Source organism: Eschrichtius robustus, chromosome 1 (assembly GCF_028021215.1).
Source record: "Eschrichtius robustus isolate mEscRob2 chromosome 1, mEscRob2.pri, whole genome shotgun sequence".
Lineage (NCBI taxonomy): Eukaryota > Metazoa > Chordata > Mammalia > Artiodactyla > Eschrichtiidae > Eschrichtius > Eschrichtius robustus.
In genome coordinates this window covers 61,353,633-61,376,866 of record NC_090824.1, presented here as the reverse complement: position 1 = coordinate 61,376,866, position 23,234 = coordinate 61,353,633, and the positions used below count along the sequence as shown (strand labels likewise).

The following is a 23,234-nucleotide window of genomic DNA, read 5'->3' as shown; positions in this document are numbered from 1 at the left end:
TCTCTAAATTTTTAATCCAAGAATACTTATTCAATTAAAATAAACAGTATATATAGATCACATGAATGCTTGAGCAATTACTGTAAATAAATGAAGCATAAACAGAAGTGTAAGTGCATATTGTGGGATGGTGAATAAAGTGATCTCATAAAAGGACTTAAACAGTTGATCACAGAAACAAGAAGCCAACAAAAGTAGCATCAAAACTTGGTATAGATGGAAAAGTAGTAGTTTGCAAGAATAAGATGCATCCATGTGTGATGTTACAGTTGAGAGAGAGTTCAACAAGCAGGTAAACACAAGTTGAGGGGACCATAAATATCTACAAGCAAAATGTAAAAGTGGGTCATAAACCTGAAAATTCCAAGATACTTTCGGCTGAGGCAGTACAGAGAGTTAGAGATCAGGAAAATAGTCAGGATCACAGTCATGAGGGAACAGACCAGGAGACACTGAAATGAAGACAGAAACCACTACAGAAAGGAATCTATTACATGCTACTTAATGGTCTAATACCCATTGAATGGCATCTCCTACCTTGGCCTGCTGTTGGACTCAATGTGGTGAGCAGCCGAAGAGATAATGTATAGTCACAGTTGATGTGGATTCGAATTATGATTATATGAAAGATTACTAAGTAAAAATATTTTTAAAGTCTCACTTTCTATACTAAATTAGAAAAATTAATTCACTAAGAATTATATAATTTCAAAACTGGAAGAGTTAATTGAATTTTTTATATTACTTCATTATCTTCATGATAAATAGGGATGATTACCATCCAATGTTAATATTGTGTGAGCCACACTATTTCTGAGAGTGATTGAATAGCTTATCTGTTGTTTTATAATTTATTCTTACTATAACTTAAAATATTTTCCCATACAATGTCATTTAAGTGCCATTAAATTGTAATGCCACTGCTATACAAAAAATTGCATCTGAAAATCAATGCATCTCAATCAACTTTGCACAGAGGTTAAATGTGATATGACTCTGAAGAAAGCTGAACAATGTGGCCCTCTTGTCAATTTAGGGAAGAGCTTTCTGAGGGAAAATGCAGCACTAAAACAAAAATACACTTCAGTTGTTATAGATTTATACATGCTGGGAATATATCCTCTCTACTTCACTTTTATTCCTATAAGAAGATTTCCCTAAATTATATACATTTTGATTTATTAAATTTATGAATGCATTCTTCCCATAAATAAAATTGCCCTATGTAATTTAATATGTTGGAATTGGGAAGTAAATCACATGATGAAACTGAAAAAAACTACAAAGTATTGTAAGTTCTAAGAAGGAAAAGAGGTTCTATGAGACAGAATAACAAGGAGGGAACATCAAAGTTTAGACTGAAGAGACATAAAAGGTTTATCTGAGAAAGTAGTATTTATGCTGAGACCTAGTGAATGAGTAGGAGTTGGTCACATAGAAGCATGGAGGGAAAGGCATTTCAAAGAAATGCTTCAAGTAGGAAAAGCTTACTGTACCTGAGAAATGGAATGTCTGCTAAAAGGTGGTAGGTAGAGAGGCCAGATGATAGAGGGCTTTGTAGCCCATGGCAAGTAGGGGAGGATTCCAGCCCAGGAAGGAGTCTATGATGTGTGTCCAGGTTCTGGCTCTGCTAGGGTAGGGGTATGAGATTAATTAAATTACTTACCTCTTTGTTTCAGTTTCTTCATTAGTAAAAAAGTAATATTAATAGGACTCCCTTCCTAAGTTGTTGTGAGGTTTAGTGAGTTAAAATATGTAATTTATTATCTTCAGAGATTTATTCTGAGTTTGATGAGGTGCTATTGCAGGATTTTGAGTGACATTATCTGGTTTATCTTTTTAAGAGATCACTCCAGCTACTGCTTCAGTTTGAGAAAGACTTGATGGGGATTTAAAGGTTTCCAAAGTATTTTGAATGAGTAGTAGCTTTTTGAGCTTGAGAATAAAGGGTCCCAGTTACAGGTCCATCTGAGAGAAAAATTAAAATCAGGTAGTATAAATTTGCCCAAAAAAGGAAAAGACTAAATGGTAGAAAACTAGTAAATGATGAATGATTAGGGGATTAAATGGGGATAATATTGATTTTAATAATGGTGTGATTTTAAAAATTGAGTCATTGATTCTTAATATTTAATTGGTTAAAATATACTAGATAGTGCTTTAGGTATCATAAACAAATGCAGAATTCCCAAGCTATGCTGATCTACTTCAAGTTTTAAATGAAGAGCATAGGACTTCCCTGGTGGCACAGTGGTTAAGAATCCGCCTGCCAACACAGGGGACACGGGTTCAAGCCCTGGTCCAGAAGATCCCACCTGCCACAGAGCAACTAAGCCCATGCACCACAACCGCTGAGCCTGCGCTCTGGAGCCCACGAGCCACAACTACTGAGCCCATGTGCCACAACTACTGAAGCTCACACGCTGCAATGAAGAGTAGCCCCTGCTCACCGCAGCTAGAGAAAGCCCACGTGCAGCAACAAAGACCCAACGCAGCCAAAAATAAATAAATAAAAATCCCTTTTTAAATAAATAAATAATAAATGAGGAGCATATATGTAAGATTAAAATATAAAGAATAGGGCAAGCTATGATTTTTTTTAACTGGACACAAAAAAGCACTGCCGTTAATGGAATAATAATAAATTAGATTTCATTAAAGTTAAGAGCTTACATTCATCAAAAGACAACATTAAGAGAATGAAATGTCACTGCACCCCCATTAAAATGGCTGAAGTTAAGAGGACTCGCAATCCCACTCTACGGGTGCATATAGAGCAACTGGAACTCCGTTGCTGATGGGAGTATAAATTGGTATGACCACTTTGGGAAACTTTGCAGTATCTACTAAATCTGAACATATATACACCCTATGGAGGAATTCTGCTCCAGAAATGAGTACTTATGTCAGTTATATCTCAATAAAGCTGGGGAAAAAAACCAAAAACAAGCCAAAAAGAAATGGGTACTTAGGTCCATCAAAAGACATATACAGGAAGTATTCATAGCAGCAACAGTGGAATGGTTAAATAAGGTGCTATGTATTTATGTAATGGAATACTTCATAGAATAAAAAACAATGAACTACATACAACAACAGGATGAATCTCAGAAACGTTATGTTAAGCAAAATATTAAGTCAGACAAGTTCAAAAACAGGCAGTGTTAATCTAGATAGAGGTTGGACTAGTGATTACCTTTGGAAAGGGGATCAACTGGGAGGACCGGAGTGTTCTGCGTTTGTTCTGTATTTTATTCTTTACATTTTGTCAAGCTGAATACTTTGGATTTGTGCAAATTATGTAATTTAAAATGTAATTGGGGACTTCCCTGGCGGTCCAGTGGTTAAGACTCTGGGCTTCCAATGTGGCGGGGCACAGGTTCAATCCCTGGTTGGGGAGCTAAGTTCCCACATGCTGTGTGGCACAGCCAAAAAACTAAAGAAAAAAAAAATGAAATTGATATTTAAAGGTAAAGAGCATAGACTTTTTAAAGGTTTTTTTGTTTTGTTTGTTTTTAGTTTCTTTCTTTCTTGGGTGTTTCGAGTAAACAAAGAGAGTAGATTGAAAGAAATTGGAAGTTGGAAGAATGCAGAAAGTATGAGAGAACAGAGAAAGAATTAGGAAAATGAGCAAGAGACAGGAGTCTTTAAGCATATAGATTGGTAGAAAGAACCAAGAAGAATGAAATAAGGGTTAGATACATAACAAGGTGAAAACCATGAAGGAAGATACTTCCTCTGCACTCTGCAAAGCTGGCACTATACACCATTCTTATTTCGTATACAGTAATCACTTGACCACAGTTTTGCAGCATCTCTCTTCTTAGGGACTAAATTGAATTCTGACATGATTTCTTTTGGTATGCTAACTATCCCTGTCTCAAGTCCATCTTATTTCTGTGTGACACCTTCTCCAAAGTGAGCACCCCACAGAGGCTTATAGGCTATTTAAGCAAAAAGAAGAAATTTATAATTAGTTTGAAAAGTTTTAGGTAAAGTACCAGACTAGATATTCAGCCAGAGTTAAAGTTCCCTGACTAGCTTTCTGCAGCTTTAAGAATTATATTACTTTCTTTCAACATTATCAATCTGTATTATATAGTTAGGGTGTTTTACTTCAAGTCTCCCATCGACATTTCTTTTGTATGCATATACTGAAATGATCTTATTTAATAAAAAAAGAACATCTCCTGTGTGGATTTTAAATTTCCCGTTATTAAATATTTATATTTTCAAAATGTCTTTATTTAATTGAGTGAGGTGCTTGGTGCCATTTCAAAATAACCTCAGGTGGTAGGTGTAATGACATATCAAAGATCTGACCTTTAGCATTTTAAGATTCTATTTGTCTGCATTTTCTTCTGCATTAATTTAGTCTTAATTTATATGCTGTTTCTCTGTATGACTTAATGAGTGGATGTATTTGGCATAAGATTCATTAACAAAAAGAAAATATATCTGAATACGTATTATTTCTGTGCAGGTTGACTTGTGATTTTAACTTCATTTATATCTCAATTGTGACAAGTAGAAAATGCTGTGTATAAGGCTGATCAGTATTTGTACAAATCTCATTCATTCTCATTACGTGTTAGCCGAATAGACCCTGGATCTCCTAAACTGATGCCCACTCTCTTACTTCTCACTTCTTTGCAGTCAGCTTATTATATTCTTTTATTTACCTAGAGATACTTTATTCTCCAATTCTTTGCTATTCCTTTTAAAGAGAATTGAATGTAATATTTACACTGATATAATTAAATTAACATCCTGCAGCATCTTTTTGTATGCTTTGGTAGCAAAGATAATCATTTGTCTGGGTAGCTTTCAGCCTAGAAGCAGAGAAATGGATAATTATCAAGTATAATATTGTGATATAAAAATTATTTTTATTTACCCATTTAAGTTGTCTTTATTGATTTTTAGAAATGGGTATTTCTAACTGGAGATTTTTGTTAAATAGATTATTGGTCAGTCAGCCTACATATTTATGTTTAAATTATTTATTTTTATATTTTCTCAGTTTACACAAATCTTTATCCCAAGAAGAAAATCTGAAGGATCAGTTTAACCATACCCTTAGTACCTATGAAGAAGCTTTAAAAAATAGAGAGAACATTGTTTCCATCACTCAACAACAAAATGACGAACTAGCTACCCAACTGCAGCAAGCTCTGACAGATCGAGCAAACATGGAATTAGAGCTTCAGCACACCATAGAAGCCTCCCGAGCAGCCAATGACAAAGTTCAGAAGTAAGTAAAATGATCTTCCATTATTTCAAAAGCATGAAACAAAACAGAACAAAAGCACATTCTTTTGGCAACTAAATAATATATTATTATTTATGCTGTTAATAGTTTAAGACAAAAGTGGATTGAGCCAAATGAACTTTTTTAGATGGCCTGTCATATCTATATTTGGGGTCAAAAAGTCATTTACTTGGGAATCATGGTTACTATTTAGGGCAAACCATTTTTATTGAATAATTGATCTTCAGGAGTTCATGGAGGCCATACGATTAAAATCAGTTCATAGGGCTTCCCTGGTGGCGCAGTGGTTGAGAATCTGCCTGCCAATGCAGGGGACACGGGTTCGAGCTCTGGTCTGGGAAGATACCCCATGCCGCGGAGCGACTGGGCCCGTGAGCCACAATTACTGAGCCTGCGCGTCTGGAGCCCGTGCTCCGCAACAAGAGAGGCCGCGATAGTGAGAGGCCCGCGCACCGCGATGAAGAATGGCCCCCACTTGCCGCAACTGGAGAAAGCCCTCGCACAGAAACGAAGACCTAACACAGCCATAAATAAATATATAAATAAATAAAATATTTTTTAAAATACTTTAAAAAAAAAAATCAGTTCATAGGTAATAGGTAATTAGCAAGGGGAAGAGATGGTCAAGTTACCAACTGTACTCATTTAGCTTCACAATAATCCTACTTGAGCTGAAATCATCTATGACCTTGCAATCTGAGACCTCTAGGCACATAGAATCCAGTACAGTGAAATTAATTTTCTGTTTTGTTCTTCTGAAGTATTCAATACAGCTTTTCACAGTACATGATTATATTTATTTTCAGTAATCTTTGCATTTTTATTATAATTTAAATAAAGCTGCATAATCAGTCAGTCCTTAATGATAGATAGCAAAATATTAACAAATAACTTATCAGACAAGGAAGTCACTTGTTAATTTATGGGACTTGAACACTGTAGCAGAATTTTCTAAAGCAGCTTTAATGTAATAGAACTTGTCATTTTAACTGAGCCCTTTTTTATGCATTAACAGCATTACATCATTCACACACCTAATTGAATTCAATTTCTAAGACATACCTTCTTCCTTAACAATTTTTTTTTTCAGTTTTACAGTATGAAAAAGTAGTGCTAACTTCAAGGTTTCTTACTTCTCACTACTTTTTGTTTGAAAATAAGTCATCTCAAACATTTCCTCAACGTCCCTGAAATTATATCTTGATTACTAGCCCAAGATCAGGTAAATATGTAGTCAAGACTGTTTTAAAACAGATTAGGAATTAATCTTTACAGTATATGTACCTTGAAACTTATGAGTTATGGTGTTATATTTTTATAGGTTTAAAGATTAAGTTTATATTCAGTCAGAAACTGTATCTGATTATTCACAAAGTATATTAACATTCTAAGAACCCCAAGATAGATATTTAGGTGGATCTCATTTCATTGTAAATTACAAATCAGTAACTTTTGACAGTCAAGATCGGATTTAGCTCTATTTGCTTAAAGGATACAAATACTTAAAAATTTCAAAGTTTTCTTTACCTATAATCCTTTAAATTTCTATACATAAGTAAAATTCCCTAAAACAGTGTTTCCCAGAGAGCAATTAGATTTCTAAAAAAATTTGGAAATGTTGTCAACTTTTATTTTTTAGATCTCATCAGCTATTGTTATTATTTTTAAAAGAAATAACTTTGTACCCCAAGAAGTAGAAATAACATTTCTCAGATAACGCTTTAAATTAAATAAGTTTAACCTTTTGAAAAACTAACTATATTGTCCTTATTCTTCACGTTTAACAACAGACAAATCAAGACTTTTTAATGGAAATGGCACCAATCCATGGACAGAGTTTAAGTGCAACAATTATGTCATTTACAAGAGTTAAATGTTAAATTTTAATTTAAATGTTAAATCTTTTATTCTGATTTCTAGCAATCAGACCTAGATGAAATATTATCAGGCTTTCCGTTTCATATTTAATCCACTATATATCATCTTTAATTGCCCTCAAGTGTGCAGTGTATCTTCATTACCGTTAATGTGGGCATCAGCCTATTTTGTTGGATATAAGATGATAACCTTTCAGGAAGCCAACGTATAAGACTTTGTTAGATATTAGCAGGTATTAGTATTCTGTTAGGTATTAGTATTCTCCATATAATCTGAAATCACTATTACTAGCAATTATTTTTGAAGGTCCTTTGAAAATATGTCAGTATTCCAGGCAATAATTAAAATTTAAATTAAAAAGGTCCACATTTCCCCTTTTCCCTTCACAACCAAATTCCTTAAATAACTGATCTGTATTCACTACCTCTAGTTTTTCAATTCCCATTTGCTCTTCTACTACTCAATACACTATGGCTAGCTCTTATACTAAATTGTTCTTCTTAAGATTACCAGTAATTTCCTAATTATTGAATACAATGGCCCATTCCTAATTATACTTTATCATAAAATTTATATATGAGCATGGTAAAATAAGTAAAGATGCTCATATATCTTCAACATGGTAATTTAAAAGCTCAGGCTCTGGATTCAGAATGCATAGGTATGTGAACTAGGACATTTTAAAACACTGCGTTGATGTGGGCAATAGTATGTGGACAATAATACACCTACTTCATAATGTTGTAAGAATTAGATGAGATAATACGTGTGATGCTTTTAGAACAATGCGTGTTGCATAGTCCCTCCTTCTCTTGTCATTTCACTCATACTGCACTATCTCATTCTTCAGAAGGGCACTACCTTTTCAGGACTAATGCATTTATATACGTTGGCCTCTCTCCTTGGAGCCTTTTGCCCTTTTCCCTCATGAGAAACATATTCGTCCTATGAGATTCAGTGCAGCATAAAAGATAGAGACAAGCTTTGTGGTCAAGTCAGACAGACCTGTGTTTGAGTCCCTGTTTTCCCACCTATTACCTGTGAGATTTAGGGCAAACTGCTTAACTCCTGGAAGCAAAAGTTTTTCAGTTAAAAAATTTGGACAGTTATATTGGCTTCACAGGGAGAGTTGATGTGACTTTCCTAGTCCTCAGCAGTTTCAGAACTGTCCTTGTTCCCTCACTGTTTCTTATCATTCACGTTCACTTTGCCGTCAGTCCCTGTTGTTTGCTACCTAAGTATCTCCTGATTCCCTCCACCTCTTCCCTTGTTAATTGCATTAATTCAGGCCTTAATCATTCCTCATGACTATTGAAATAATCATTCCTCTAGACTATTGAAATAATCATAAAATTAGTTTACCTGCCTCTAGCTCTCTCAAGTTTATCTTCCTCACCACCACCAGAGTTAATTTTTCTAAAACAGAAATCAGGTTATATTATTTCCCCATTTGAAATCTTTCAGGAGCCCTTCAACCCCTACAAGTTAAAGTTTAAACAACTTAGCATGATATAGGAGGCCTATCACTGGCCTTCTGCCATTGTTCTAGTGGCATCTCCTCACATGCCCCCTACCACAGTATCTCTGCACATGCTATTTCTTCTTCTTAAAACGTATTTCCTCCCTTTTAGTACCTGGCCAGATTTTTGTTATTCCTTAAATTCTAGTCTAAATGTTACCCCTATGATGCTTCTTTATTTTTTCATTCTTTAATTCTTTTGTAATACTTAGTCCATACCTTTATTAGAGGTCTCAGTCATCTAGATGTTATAATTGCTTTGTATATCTACTCTAATCCCTGTAAAATCACTGATCATCGAGCTTTTCCAAGCCATAGAGAGTGTTCTATTCCTCTTTGTACCCCCGTTGCCTCCAAATACTTGCACAGATGCCTGCTGTAAAGTGGGTGCTCTATAAATGCTTATGAACATATGAACTAGAACAATTTAGTAGTTTAATAGAATGACAGAATAAAATAAAAGCAGATCAGGTCAGGAATACACAGGAAAACTTCAGGTGTGCTCTAGGCCCTAGATAAAGTTTTTTATCCCAGCCAAGTACCTAGAGCCCACAAGTTTCATAGAAGAGTATGGCACTGGCATCACCACTCCTTCCACTCTCCTCAGAGTTGGGATCTCTTACTTGCTAGTGATCAGCTTTTAACCCTTGTTCTAACCACCAACTTCCATCAAGTTTAATTACATTTAAAAGACCTGAAATCTTCAGTAATAGGACAGAGAGATCATATACTATTTCTAATAATTGTAGAATTTTAAATTTATATTTTATTTCTTTGAGAGTCTAACATTTTTCTTGAATTTTTTAACCTATAGGAGTATACTTAGAAAGGAAAGTTGTACAGAATTACCATCCATAAACAAGCCAGTGTTTATAGCAGATAGTCACTTATAAAGTAAAATGTGGTAAATGCCAGACCTCACTGCCCCAAAATAGCTTCTTGGCCCAGGTATCATAAAGCCTAAAATTTCACCAATGGAAATCCATTCCTTCATATTAAGCATTACTCTCCTTATGTACATCTCTTTAAAAAATGTGTATGTTTGTGGAAGAAGAGCACATAGTGATGTAGCTTTTTACATGACTCTTTTGCCAATCCTGGATGCACTTGGTTTCAGAGAGTTATGTGGAGGCTAGAGAGCAGGTTAAGAGCACGAGAACTTTGTGAGAAAAACTTCTTTTAATAGTTTTGCCCAGACCATCCATAATCCTCATTTATTAAAGAGAAAGCTGACACACCAATCCACTAAATGATGTTTTTTATCATAAGAGGTTATGAAATCTGATTCTTTGTACTATACTTTTCCATCTGTCTTTCCATCTACAGATACACTTCTTCTGGCCTAGAGCAAGTTTCCCAAAGGAATTTTTAAATGTATTTTACTAAATTTAACATGTTTAAGCTATACATAGTTACTTAAAATGAAAGTGTTTACAACCAGACATATATGGTTAGAAGACCTCTCAAAGATCTAGGTTTTACAATGAAATAACTTTTATCACATATCATCTTAACTGTGGGCCAGATTTACACTGATACTATTCAAGTTTCCTCATAAAATATAACTATATAATAAATAGATTGGACTTTACAAAAAATTGTAAACTTTTAACAAATTTTCAAGAAAAAAAATTCATCAACTATTTAGAATTTTCTTTCTATGCTTTAAAAAAAAATCAGTTACTTAACATTTGCACGTATTCTAATTTTTAATTGCATAATTAAAATTTCAAAGATCAGCATAAAACACTTCCTTTTGAAATATAGGGCATCCTGTGTCTTTTGAGTGGTATTGACAGAAAGAAAAGAAAAGAAAAGAACATGTAAAGCTAATAAAAAGTCTTTCCTGCCTGTTGGCCAAATACTGATTTCTATGAAGAAGTTGAGGTTACAAAGAAATCGTGAATTCTCAGCCTGGTTTCCCTGCTGATGAGTGAAAACTGTCTGTAGTTCTCTTCGAGGTGTCAGGGGAGTCGCCATAGTGTCACACAAGGGTTCTTAGTGTAGAGCAAACATACTTTCCACAAACTCAGCTGCTTAATCTGTTTGCAGGTTGAATTATAAAACAGGGTAGACGACTCTGGGTGCTGGGAAGGGGAACAGAGCATTTCCACAGTTTCTTGACTTAAAAAAAAAAAAGCCTGCTATTCTTTTTTTTTTTTTTTTAAAGCCTACATTTTTCATCAAAAGACTTTACTAAACTTTGTAGTTTTGTTGCTATTTCCAGAATCTGATATTAACCATAATGGTTAATAATTAGTAAAATAATTGTGCTAAAATAGTTTTACATAGTTTAATATGAAAAGCATCAGTGAATTTTGTATATAATTACATTATGTTTTCATTAAAATTGTTCTGCTTCTTGCCAACTTTATCTTGATATTTTTCCTCTAAATTCTTGGTTGGACTACAAGTTGCAGAGCAGTGCTAGATGTATCTGAACACTTTGTAAATACTTGTTGATTGAATCAAGGAATGCATTTCATAAATTCTCAGCGCAAGGTTTAAATCAATATTTAATACAATGTTGAAAGTTGACTTGGATTTATTAGTATTATTAGTAAATGAGAGGATTTAAAATTTTTCTGGACATTTCTTCAATCTTTTTTATGTTTGAGATTCAAAAAGCTCTGTGAAATATGATACATACCTCAGCAAATAATAAATCAAATAGTTAATTTATTTGTGCTAGTTTATGTACAGTTGAACACCCTAGTCAGCTTTGGAAGGCACCTTCTAAGTCTAGATCTAATTAGATACAGCTTTATTGTCATTTATATATGGAAGATGGACTCAGATTCCTCCTAAACAATTGTCGTAAAACATAAAGCATCTAGCATGCTTAATTTTTATTCTTGAACACGATATGTTTTTTAAGAATTTAATGTTCTGGGTGTTTAATCATAACACATGTTTTTAAATTAAATACATATTTAACTTATGAAATACAAGTCTTGTTGTACTCTATCAAACAAGTATGTATTTTATAAAAAATTTAATTCCATTATATATTTGTATAGTGGATCACCTTTCTTATCCATTGAGTACATAAAGTAGGTTTTCTTAGAGCTGCTTTTATTATATACAGAGATACCTACCATGTTTGATAGGTGATATAATTATATTCATTTCTTTATAAAAACTAAAGAATTGAGGCTTATACCTTGATCTTCAAGGAATGTCTCACTTTGACATGAAAAAGAAACATAGTTTTAATTGTCTAGCTCATTTCTTTCTACCAGGGAAGAATTAATGTGGGATTATTAAAATTGAGAAGTTCCAATGAAGTGGAAAGTGAAGGATCCAGGCCAAAGAAGAAAAGGGATTCTTTAAACCTAAGTATCTGCACTGTCCCTGATTAGTTCCCTTTTATAGTTAATTTTATGGAGTGAATCATAAAAAGCATGAAAGTAGGGACTAAAAAGTTAAATTACAACATGGCTTCTTACATTTGATTTGCTTCTTCATTTCAGAATCTTTCTTCCAATAGGTGATCTAGAGTTGGGCTAGTACACATTTCAGCCTACTAAGATAGATAAAACATGTTTCAGATGATCACTATGGAGAGGAATGAGGGAAAAAGAACAAAAGGGTTAAATAAGAGAGAGAGTCATACAGTTTTCGTTTAAGACTAAATAAAATGCAGGAATTTTTGTTGTTTTTCATTAATCCCAGTGTTACAGTAATTGAAAGTCAGAGATAAGAATTCCTATTATTTTAGGGAAATTATAGGACCCACTTAACAATGATCAAGTACACTTTAACTGAAACTTGACAGGCTGAAAAAAATACGACAGGAGTTCTTATACTGCAGAGGCATTCTAATGTGATTTTCACACATGTATATGAAATGTAAGTTCCTTAGAGTGGTCATATGCTCTAACCAGTACCCTTTTCCTTGCTTCTGTTCTTAGCTCCAGTTAAAAGCCTTCTTAACTGTTTAAACCTTGCTTCCAGGGTACTTCTGTGAAGATAGGAGAACCATCTTACCTGAGAATAGTTTTAGAATTGATAAAAATAAGATATATAAAGTGATTTGAACTTCCTAGGAAAGGTAACAATAACACTAACCACTAGTGTACTTTAGAATACTTCTGTTGTAGTAAAGGAAAAAAGGAAGCTATTGTAGAAATTAGATTTTTAGACGTTTTCATCATCCCTGCCTGGATGTTGCTCAACCTCATCGATAACTCACTGGGAACATCCTCTTCTGCTTTCTCTATTCTTAAACACACAGATGAGTGGATATAATGTATCTATCTGTTGATATAGAAAATGTCTGCATATTTATATAAATCAGGGTCTGAGTTTTTTTTAATAAATTGTCAGTATTCTCATCTAAAATCTGATGTACACTTCCTTACTAGGTATAGGTTTTATTCCCAAAATATAATTGAAAAATCTAAATTGAACCCAAGAGCAAGTAGAAATATAAATTTTACTTGGATTCTAAGACTCCATGTTTGATTATTTCTCCCCATTATTCCATGTTTGACTGTATCCCCCCACTAAGGGATTTTTCCCAAGTGCACATTTGGCCCTCTAAGTATAGAATGAAAGAATCTTGTTTATTTCAGGGTAACTCTGTCTGATAGTGAAATCATAAACAATGTCCACACATAAACTTCATTCTTGATCATTTACATTTAAAGAGAAAAAAATCATTCTGTAGCAATATGATTGATTAAATCCATTCATATATAGCTTAAATCCATCTTCTTTCTTTCTTATATTGTTATATATTCCTGAACAACTCAACAGAAACAGTTTTTTTCCTTCAGTTCTTAACCTAAGTATAAAGAAAAGAATAGTTTTGCTACTACAGATTATTACTTCATCAGGTGTTTCTATAGAAAGACTAACTAAAAGTGAAAACTAAAAATAGTAAATAGTATTTTGGAACTCTCTGAACTTAAGTAATTTTAATTTTTTAAATTGCTCTGGCATTTATAGCATACAAACGAATAGTTCTTGGGACATCATGATCATTTGACTTTTTCCTTCACATACAACAGTATCCTAAAAGCATAATGAAAGCATATGTTCTTTCTCTTTATGTTACCACTTGACAAGCTACATAATGGTAAAAATAACATATAAACATATTTAAAATCTTGAAACATCTTCTTCCTTAATTTAAACTAATCTGCCTTCTGAACTATGTGTATTTCACATCAGTCTTCCAAGAAGTTCTCTACTACTGACTATAGGGCCTAATCTTTCCCAGAATGATGGGAGTAGCACAGTTCAAGAACAAGAATGAATCTCTGTATAATCACACCACAATGTGAGGTGACCCTAAGACAGAGAACTGACCAGATACACATATGGGTTTTAAGAAGACTTTCTGATGCTCTTTTTAACACAGCTGTGAGAAGAATGTGGCTAAGGCCCAATAGTCATTCTTGAGTAGAGCTGGCAAAGGAAACCATGAGGAGAAGAGAATTTAACACATGGGTGTAAGAGAGTACGGCTTCATTGATGCGATCTGAGGGGAATGCCTAATGACTGAAAGAATCAAACTTGGCAATGAAAACACAAAGCTCTTTTCATCAATTCAAACGCAGACTCTAAAGCTGCAGATGGTCACCTCCAGCCTTGTCTATTCAGTGTGAGGTTTTATAAAATGGCACTTTGGTGAATACTAATAGATCAAAACAATGATTTAATAACGTAAAGATGTGGTGTTCATTTTTAAATGAGTATACAGGTCAGTGTCTCAGAAAAGGATAAAAAGAGTACCTTTTATATGTGGGTCTAAAGTCTTTTCGTTATTTTTCAACTTCAAAAATAAATGACAAGCCTACAGATTGTGTTTTATGGAAAGCAGTTTACATTATGAAAAAGAGACCAAAATCAGAGTTTATATTTACACTCATTGATTTCACAGCTTTTGTTTGAGGACTCTCAATTTATAACATCTGTTAATGTTTTCGTGAAGCTCACTTGATAGGACAAATATATGTTGCCATTCTCAAAGATGAATCAATCTAATTAAAAATTTAGGCCAAAATATTTTATACTTGGAATAGAATTTTTGTCTTGCCTTTTTAGAAAATGCAAAGACACATTGTTTAGTACAAAGGAAGCCTTTGAGCTTCAATGCAGTCTTGAAATTACATTTTTGGTACTTTGCATTTGATTTTCTAAGATTTTATAAATTCATACTAATTGTATATATATTCAAAAGTAATTCATTATATTCAACTTGTTATTTATGCTTACATAACTGAATCTTACTTTAAATTAAAATATGGGGCATTTTTCCAGAATAAATTTTATTATTAGACTTGGATAGCACTTTATAGTTTGTAAAATTCTTGAGCTAAACCCAAATAAATTAAACTTTATTTTCCAAAATAAGCTTAAAATATGAACATGACTTATTAATAGCTTTCATATTTCTACTATATGTGAAGTAAGTATAATGAATGTCTGTATTCCTAATACTTTAATAAGTGACACAAACATATAATAAAATACTAGAATTGATAGTTAAAAAGGAGGCAACTTAGTATCTAATAGAAATACCAGTAAACTAACAGACCCTTGCCTGTCATTAACTGGGTGTGTACAAGTTATTAAATTGTGTTTCTTCTCAGTTTCCTCATCTAGAAGATGGAGCTGATAGACTTGCCCTATCTACTTCAAAGCATGGCTGTGCAGATCAAACAAGATGCAAGTGCATAAAAGTGCTTTGAAAAATATAATACACTCTATAAATGCAAGCCATTGACTGAAGAATATCTTCTACTTGTAATATACACTTTAGAGAAAAAGTTATAATTACCTCTTTGGAACCAGAAATAGTAAGTTAGAAAAATAATATTTTAGCCTCAGAGACATAATGTAAATGTCATGTAACTTTGGAAAAAGTGATTCTCCACATAGATCTTGGAAACTGGAAGTAAAGAGGATTCTGTGCATTCTCACACATTACTAGTGAGAATGCAAAATGGTAGAAACCCCTATGGAGGAGAATTTGATGGTATCTAACAAAATTACATTTATCCTTTGACTAAAGAAAATCACTTTTAGGAATCCCTCCTGAATATATACCTCCTGAATATGAAACAATGTAAGAATTACAGTATTACTTTTCATAGCAAACAGGAACAACCCAAATAGCAGAGTAGCTGAATAAACTATGGCAAATATTCACGTAGCGTGATATGATGCAACTGTAAAAAAAAAAAAAAAACAGTAAGGAAGATGTCTGTAAACTAATACTGATTGACATATTGCTAACTGAAAAAAAATCCAGGACATATCGCTAACTGAAAAAAATCAAGTATTTATAATATGCTATCTTTTATGTGAGAAATAAGAATAAAAGGAACAGGAAGGATAAACCAGAAACTAATGAAAATAGTTACCTTTGGAGATAGATGGGAAAGAGATGCAGGCATAGGATGGGAATGCAACTTTTCTAACTGCCTTTTTGTATAGTTTTGACTTTTGAACCATGTATATGTTTTAAATATTCAGAAATTAAAATCAAATGAAAAAGATAAAAAAAGCAAACTCTGAAAGTGAATACAAATAGAAGTCAATGTACCTAACTATATGAGATTGGTTAGATTCTTATAGAGAGAAAATAATTAACTCAAATATCTTTTGACTGTCAGACTGAATATACATCACTAGTGGCATATATTCTAAGAACAAAAAGAAATGCAAAGTAATCTTAAACTTTGCTAAGTATATTCATACTTAGTTGTACTACTGATTATTAAAATTTTGAAACTATTTTCTATATATTGTTGGATTGAGGAAATATGTAAATAAATATTATTAGGAGCCAAGATTTTCACTGTAAAATAGATGGCATTAGAAAAAAGTAACTGTAATATTCAATTTGAATTGAAACTATCAATATGAATTCATGCTTTTAAAAATGTATATTTTTCCTTAGCTCTATTCATTGAAAAGGCCTTAGAAGGAAGGGATACACCTAACACCCAGATTTTAGTTTCTGAATACATTTCCTATTAAAGGGTACCAAAGCTCCTAGGTTTGGAGCATGGAAACTACAGTGAGTCTAGATTATCATTTTGTGCCAGAAAGCAAGAAAGTACTCAGAGACTAATAGAGTCATGTAGAAAGGGCACAGGAGCAGCTTGACAACGTTCCCATAGACCAAATTTGGGATAATGTATGCTTCAAAAGAAGAACTGTATTTGACTATAGAATCCTTAATTGTTACATCTAGGGTTTATAAAGATCCTTTAAAAAAAAAAAGATGGAAGATGGAAAGGAAGAATCTCTTTTGTAAAGGAGAACGGCAGTTAACAAGTACAGATAGAATAATAGAATTAGAAAATCACCACCTTGTAACCCCCACTGTAATTAATTCAAGCAAAGACCATTCATCAGCCATGTAATGAGTTAAAAGAAGCTACTTTGGCACTAAAGTCAGTCAGTCTAGTTTGGGGAAACTTGCTTAGCATATACCAGAGAGTTCAGAGCTTAAAAATCAGAGAGGGCTTAGACATGGGGATTTAAGATGTCAGGTGCCTTCAAACAATATTTAGGGATTTATTATTAAAATTTACTTTAGAAATTTTTCTTACTCAAATATTCTGTGCTTATGTAAATGATAGAAGATAGACCTAAATCATTCAACCTTTTATCAAAATTCATCTTTTAAAGAAACTCACTATAATGTAAAGAAGTTTTGCCTTAGAGATTTTATCAATATTAGACTAGGGTACTGATCCTTTATTTAAATTTTGATATTTTGTTTATCATGGAGTTTTTGTGTTAATTTTGATTTTTTTTTGAATATTGCATTTAAATATTTATCCTGATAATGAGATTTTTTACACCTCTTTAAATTGTTCGTCTGAATTGAGCGCCCCATTCACCTACCCTAGATGTAGCGCTGAATACTCTATAGAATATGAAAAAGACACTCTAAGAGGGCACTTCTAGTTTACCCTCATTCAAAAGTAAGAACAACTTACTGAGTTACCCTAGTGTGTATGATTTATACTGAATGGTGTTTCATGTTCAGAAATGTTAGTCATATAATGGAGCTGAACAACTGTGGTTCTTCCCATCCTATGGAAATTGACCAGGTTTTTAATTATATACTGTCCAGAAAATCTACCACTGTCTGAATTTCTGTTTCTTACTTTATGGTCATTACCTGCACCAGTTTTATCAATTGTTGCTTTGTCTTTATTTCAATCATCTGAGTAGCTGGGTTATTGTATTTATCTACAGTAGGATCGTGATTGTATTCTAGACCCTAAGTGTTGATTTCAGTTTGAAAATATATGATATTTATGAATCAAAGATAAATCAGATAGAGAAAATTACTGTGATGATTCCAGCTTAATAAGTTGAATATTACTTTTACTTTGTAGGCCCCTGGCTTAGTCTCAAGTTTGAAGGTTCATTGATATATTATCTCTACTAGTCTCCCAAAGGATGTTGCCAGTCTTTTGAATTAAACTTGAATAAGGTTGATTTGTATTCCCTGTTAATCAAAATTTGAAATGTTGACATTAGAAAATTTCATTCAGTGCTAATTATATATGACTTTTATGAAAGTTAGGAAGAAAAGAATCCTACATTTTAAAGTTTAGTATCAGCCTAAAGCCCTATGAAAACAATAGTGAGTAGCTTAATAAGCCATCTTAATAAGATACCTTAATAAAACTAACCAGTTATTCTAGCTTGCTGCATTTCACTTGGCAGTATAAAAATCAGTGACTTACTTCCTCCATCATTAATTGAAACTTTTCTGGGTTTAAAATGATCAAAAACCTCAGCAATGTTATAGCAACGTTTCCTAACCTTTCTTGACTCTTAATTCCCTTTAATAGTAATACATATTCTCTAGGCAGAGTTTTAAGTATCCTTCTTGCATTGTTGTAAGATAAAGAAGTTAATTTGCATTGATTGTTTTATAAGTTTTATTTTAAGTACAGTCTTTAGTATTCATATGTAACATCATATGATGTTTGAAATACATATAAGGTAGTATTAATAGATTAAAATTTAGTAATGTATTATGGCATTAAATAACTGCTTATGAGATGATATTGGGAATTCTTAACACTTTACTTTTAAAATGAAATAGTAGTGGTTTTTTAGCCTACATTTGCTAGAATATTTCCACGAATAGCACATTATGAGTGTTTTTGGTGCTTACTCCAATGTATGTAAAACTAAATTTAATATTATTATTATTCCAGTGTTTTCTCTCTCTAACTTTGTTTTTTAAGTAACGGCTACTAAATAAGTAATATGAGTAGTCTGATAGAATGAACACAACATAGAGATCTGGTGAAGAGAATCTTGAGGTGAATTTATGGATTTATTTTGATGCTCCTCATTTGTAATTGAAATTCAGTCTACTTTCTGCTTCCTCTGAGTATTTCAGTGGTCCATTAGAGGTAGAAATTAAACAATTTACAGCTAAAAAGAAAAAAAAGATGCTCAAAACAACGTGTTGACCAGCTATGTTCAGCTATATGATAAATCAACTGAGGGATTGAGTCATGAACGTTCTATGCTGATCTTTGCTGAACCTTCATTTTGCTCATTCATGTGCACTCAGAAGACCTCAAACTAGTCCATTTTAAAAGGCTATATAAATTAATTTAATTAAAGGCAAAAATGTTTAATAATAATTTTTGCTTTGGCTTCAAAAATAGAACTCAGAACACTACTCATTAGCAACATTATCACCTTCAGCTACATGATCTGTGAATTTTTAAAGTGCAAAATTTTTTTAAATGATCCTTTAGAGAATTTCATTACAAGTTTTACACACCCACTTTACTCTTTCATCAATTTAAACACATTTTTATATTGTTTAAAAAAATTTATTTCCTCAAAAGCATATTTTAAAATAATTTCATCATTTATTAAGCAGCCCCCCCAACAAGTACATATTAAAGTTGAATAAGTTATCTGAATTAGTTAAATTAGGATATAAGTTATTGAAAGGAATCATTTGCTGGAAAACGTATGTATTACAGCATATTAGATAAATGTTAATGGTTTTTAGAAGCAACCTAAGTGTCCATCGACAGATGAATGGATAAAGAGGTGGATAGATAAAGAGGTGGATGGACCTAGAGTCTGTCATACAGAGTGAAGTAAGTCAGAAAGAGAAAAACAAATACCATATGCTAACACATATATATGGAATCTAAAAAAAACAATGTTTCTCATGAACCTAGGGGCAGGACAGGAATAAAGACGCAGGCGTAGAGAATGGACATGAAGACACAGGGAGGGGGAAGGGTAAGCTGGGACGAAGTGAGAGAGTAGCATTGGCATATACACACAACCAAATGTAAAATAGATAGCTAGTGGGAAGCAGCTGCATCGCACGGGGACATCAGCTCGGTACTTTGTGACCACCTAGAGGAGTAGGATAAGGAGGGTGGGAGGGAGACGCAAGATGGAGGGTATATGGGTATATACGTATGCATATAGCTGATTCACTTCGTTATACAGCAGAAACTAACACAACGTTGTAAAGCAATTATACTCCAATAAAGACGTTAAATAAATAAACAAATAAATGTTAATGGTTTCTTTACATATCTTCAAATAAAAAAACATTTTTTAAAAAAGGAAATTTAATAGTTCATTATAGAATAATTGACTATAGGCTTTAAGATGCTTATTAAATATTCCTTTCATTATGAGCAAAGTGTACAACTCTAAGGCCTGATTTTCTTTGTTAGGGGACTTACTAAATATTAGTCTTTACTAGTCCAGTTTTATGTATTTATCATTTATGCCAACACTCTGATTTTGCTCTAAAGTATTCTACAACTTGCTATTATATGATACTAGCCCCAGAGCTAACTTTTTCGGTCTACTGAGTATGCTTAGTATATTCTATAACTAATAAATCAATAAAATCTTGTAATGTACAAAATCCTATCTCTATGAAGCAATAATAAGCAAACTATAAGTGAATGCATGAGTCCAAAAAAGGTATGTTTTGATTATATTGACTCTGAGAACATTTGACTTTAACGGTATGCATCATGTATTGTGTGGTATAAATTGGTTGTAGTACTGTTCATAACTTTTGAATAGTAGATCCAATGAATACTAAAACAATAAAAATATTTATATCATGGGAATACATTTTAAGTAATTATTCTGAAGAGCTACATGTTAGTGGTATCTTTGAGCAAATTAATAAATCATATTTCTTGCTTAGGGAGTGAAACTGGAACCTGCTAATAAAATTTTTATCTTTAGTCATTGAATTTTATATTGGTTTCATACATTTTCTATATCATATTATAATAGCAGTAAAAATGCATTAAAAACTTTCAAATACATTTAAGTAACAATTTAACACAATAAACTCTACATTGATTAAGTAAATGTGTTTAGAAGGTAATAAAATGAGTGCATCAAAGAAGTTCCTTTACAATCATGTTGTCTTGCTCATTTTAAAATAATTCCTGCTTAATGTAACGTTTCATTACTTGTTAAAATTTTGCCAAGTCTTAACTAGCTAACCTATCTGGCTGCCTAATTCTTTAATGAAACTGTACTTTCATGATAAAACATAGCTTTGATACTCTTTTCCTGATAGATTTTGTCACTTTCAGAAATAGCCGTTTTGACAACTAGAAAGTGGTTGTTTGTATTTATAATTGGTTGATGTATATATCCTAATTAGTTATTGTAAAGTGAAAAAGTAAGTATAAATCATTACAGTTGGGTTGATTGAGGAAGTAAATAGCCATGCCAATATAAATATTAGAATTTTTTCAGATCTCAAAAATGAATGTATTTCATTCTAAATAAAAAAGGTGAAAGAGAAAGTTTCTTAATGGATGACAGTCCATAATTTAAATATTTTACCAATTATAATAAGCAGGATCTTGAACAATTGTATTCATGACTTTATCCAACAAATATTTTTAAAACATGTGCAGTGTCAGGCACAGGTGAACAAAATCAAACTCTACCTTGATTTCATGAAGCAAACCTTCGTTCAGGAGAGATAAGTATTAAATATTCATACAAATAAGTATGTAACTACAATTTGTCCTTAACATAATGAGGGAAAATTCTCTACAAACTGTAAGAGAATATAACAGATCGAATTCAGATTTGTGTTAAAGGGATGAGGTTTTTACTAAGCTGTGGCCAGAAGTATAAATAGGAATCAGCCAGGGGAAAAACACCTTTCATGTGGAAACCACAGCAAAGAACTTGGCACATGGGAGAAACTGAAGGAAGATCTTTGTGGCCAGAGGGCAGCTTGGAACAGAAAAGGAGGATGGAGTAGTATGCAGAGTCAGATCTTGAAGAACATTGTAACCCTTGTCAAGGTTTTTGTCTGTTAGTTTCCTTTTTTTAGCTTAAGCAGTGGAAGTCGTTGATAGATTTTAATGAGGGTACATGTTCTGATTTGCATTTTTAAAAGATTAACCCTGAATGCTCTGTGGAGGATAGATTGGAATGAGATAAGAATAGAAGTAGAGAGACTCACCAGGAAGGAATAGCAGTCGTGAGAAATTGTGATGACTTGGACCAGGGGAGTATCATTGGAGATAGAGAGGAGTGGGACTTGAGATGTACATGGATGGCATCCAAGCAGTAAACTGCCTGGATAAGATGCGGGGTGTTAAGGGAAGCTCCCAAATTTTTGTCTTGAGCAACCTGATAGATGGAAATACCATTTATTGAGACTGAGAAAACTAGAGGAAGAACAGATGTGAAATGGAAGGACATTTTTAACGAGTTTAATTTGAGTAGTACGCAAGACTTCCAAATAGCTATCCTTCTTGGTGTCTTAGTTTCTCAAGAAAGGGGCTTACATTTATAACAGATAAACATTCAGAATTGTTAACAGGTCCTTTAAGAAAATACTTGAGATTTATGTCACATATTTAAAGTGATCACTTATATTTAGAGCTTAAAATTCTAATGAAAAGAGGATAACCTGCAGTTCTCTTGCATGGTAACTTTACCATTAGGCTATATGAGGAGGCCAGATAACATACTGTGATATGATTGATGTCTACAATGCCAGGCGTAACCTATGAACACTATTTAGTTAGTATATTTTTCCATCTAATAGAACAGAACATTTTTATACAAAAGTTTTCATTGAACCATCTTGCCAAGAATCAGCTTAGGTTTTAAAACTATGTCATTCATACATATGTGTCAATATTTTGTGACAGAATTCATCCTTGTTGTATATATTTCCTGCTAATATTGAACTTGTATCATATTAAAAGATATAATGAATACATATCATACAAAAGATATAATGAATGCATCTTAACCATCTAAGTATATAATTTGAAACCATAATTTAGTTATATTTTGTTTCAGGACAAAAAATATACTTTTGAGGTTTATATTAGCCTACTTATCTTCTGCTCTATAACAAATTACTCCAAAACTTCATAGCTTAGAACTCTTACTATTTCACAGTTTCTTTGGATAAGGGATCTCAGCTTAGCTGGGTCCTCTGGCTCCACGTGTCTCACAAGCCTGCAGTAATCTCAAGACCTGACTAGGAAGGATCTATTTTCTAGATGTCTCACATGGTTGTTG

The 23,234-nt window shown here is 32.8% G+C and overlaps 1 protein-coding gene across 5 annotated transcripts in view; it reads left to right on the top strand.

Moving 5' to 3' along the window:
• The window catches only part of MIPOL1 (mirror-image polydactyly 1), a 317,627-nt gene that overhangs the window by 254,298 nt on the left and 40,095 nt on the right, over positions 1 to 23,234 (top strand). For 4 of the 5 annotated variants that reach the window (XM_068532647.1, XM_068532746.1, XM_068532830.1 and 1 more), the window contains one exon: positions 5,024 to 5,254. In XM_068532647.1, the coding sequence (XP_068388748.1) occupies positions 5,024 to 5,254 (231 nt within the window). Of the gene's footprint in view, positions 1 to 5,023; positions 5,255 to 14,037; positions 14,112 to 23,234 lie in introns of those variants that run through there. The other variant, XM_068532693.1, reaches the window with a different exon arrangement.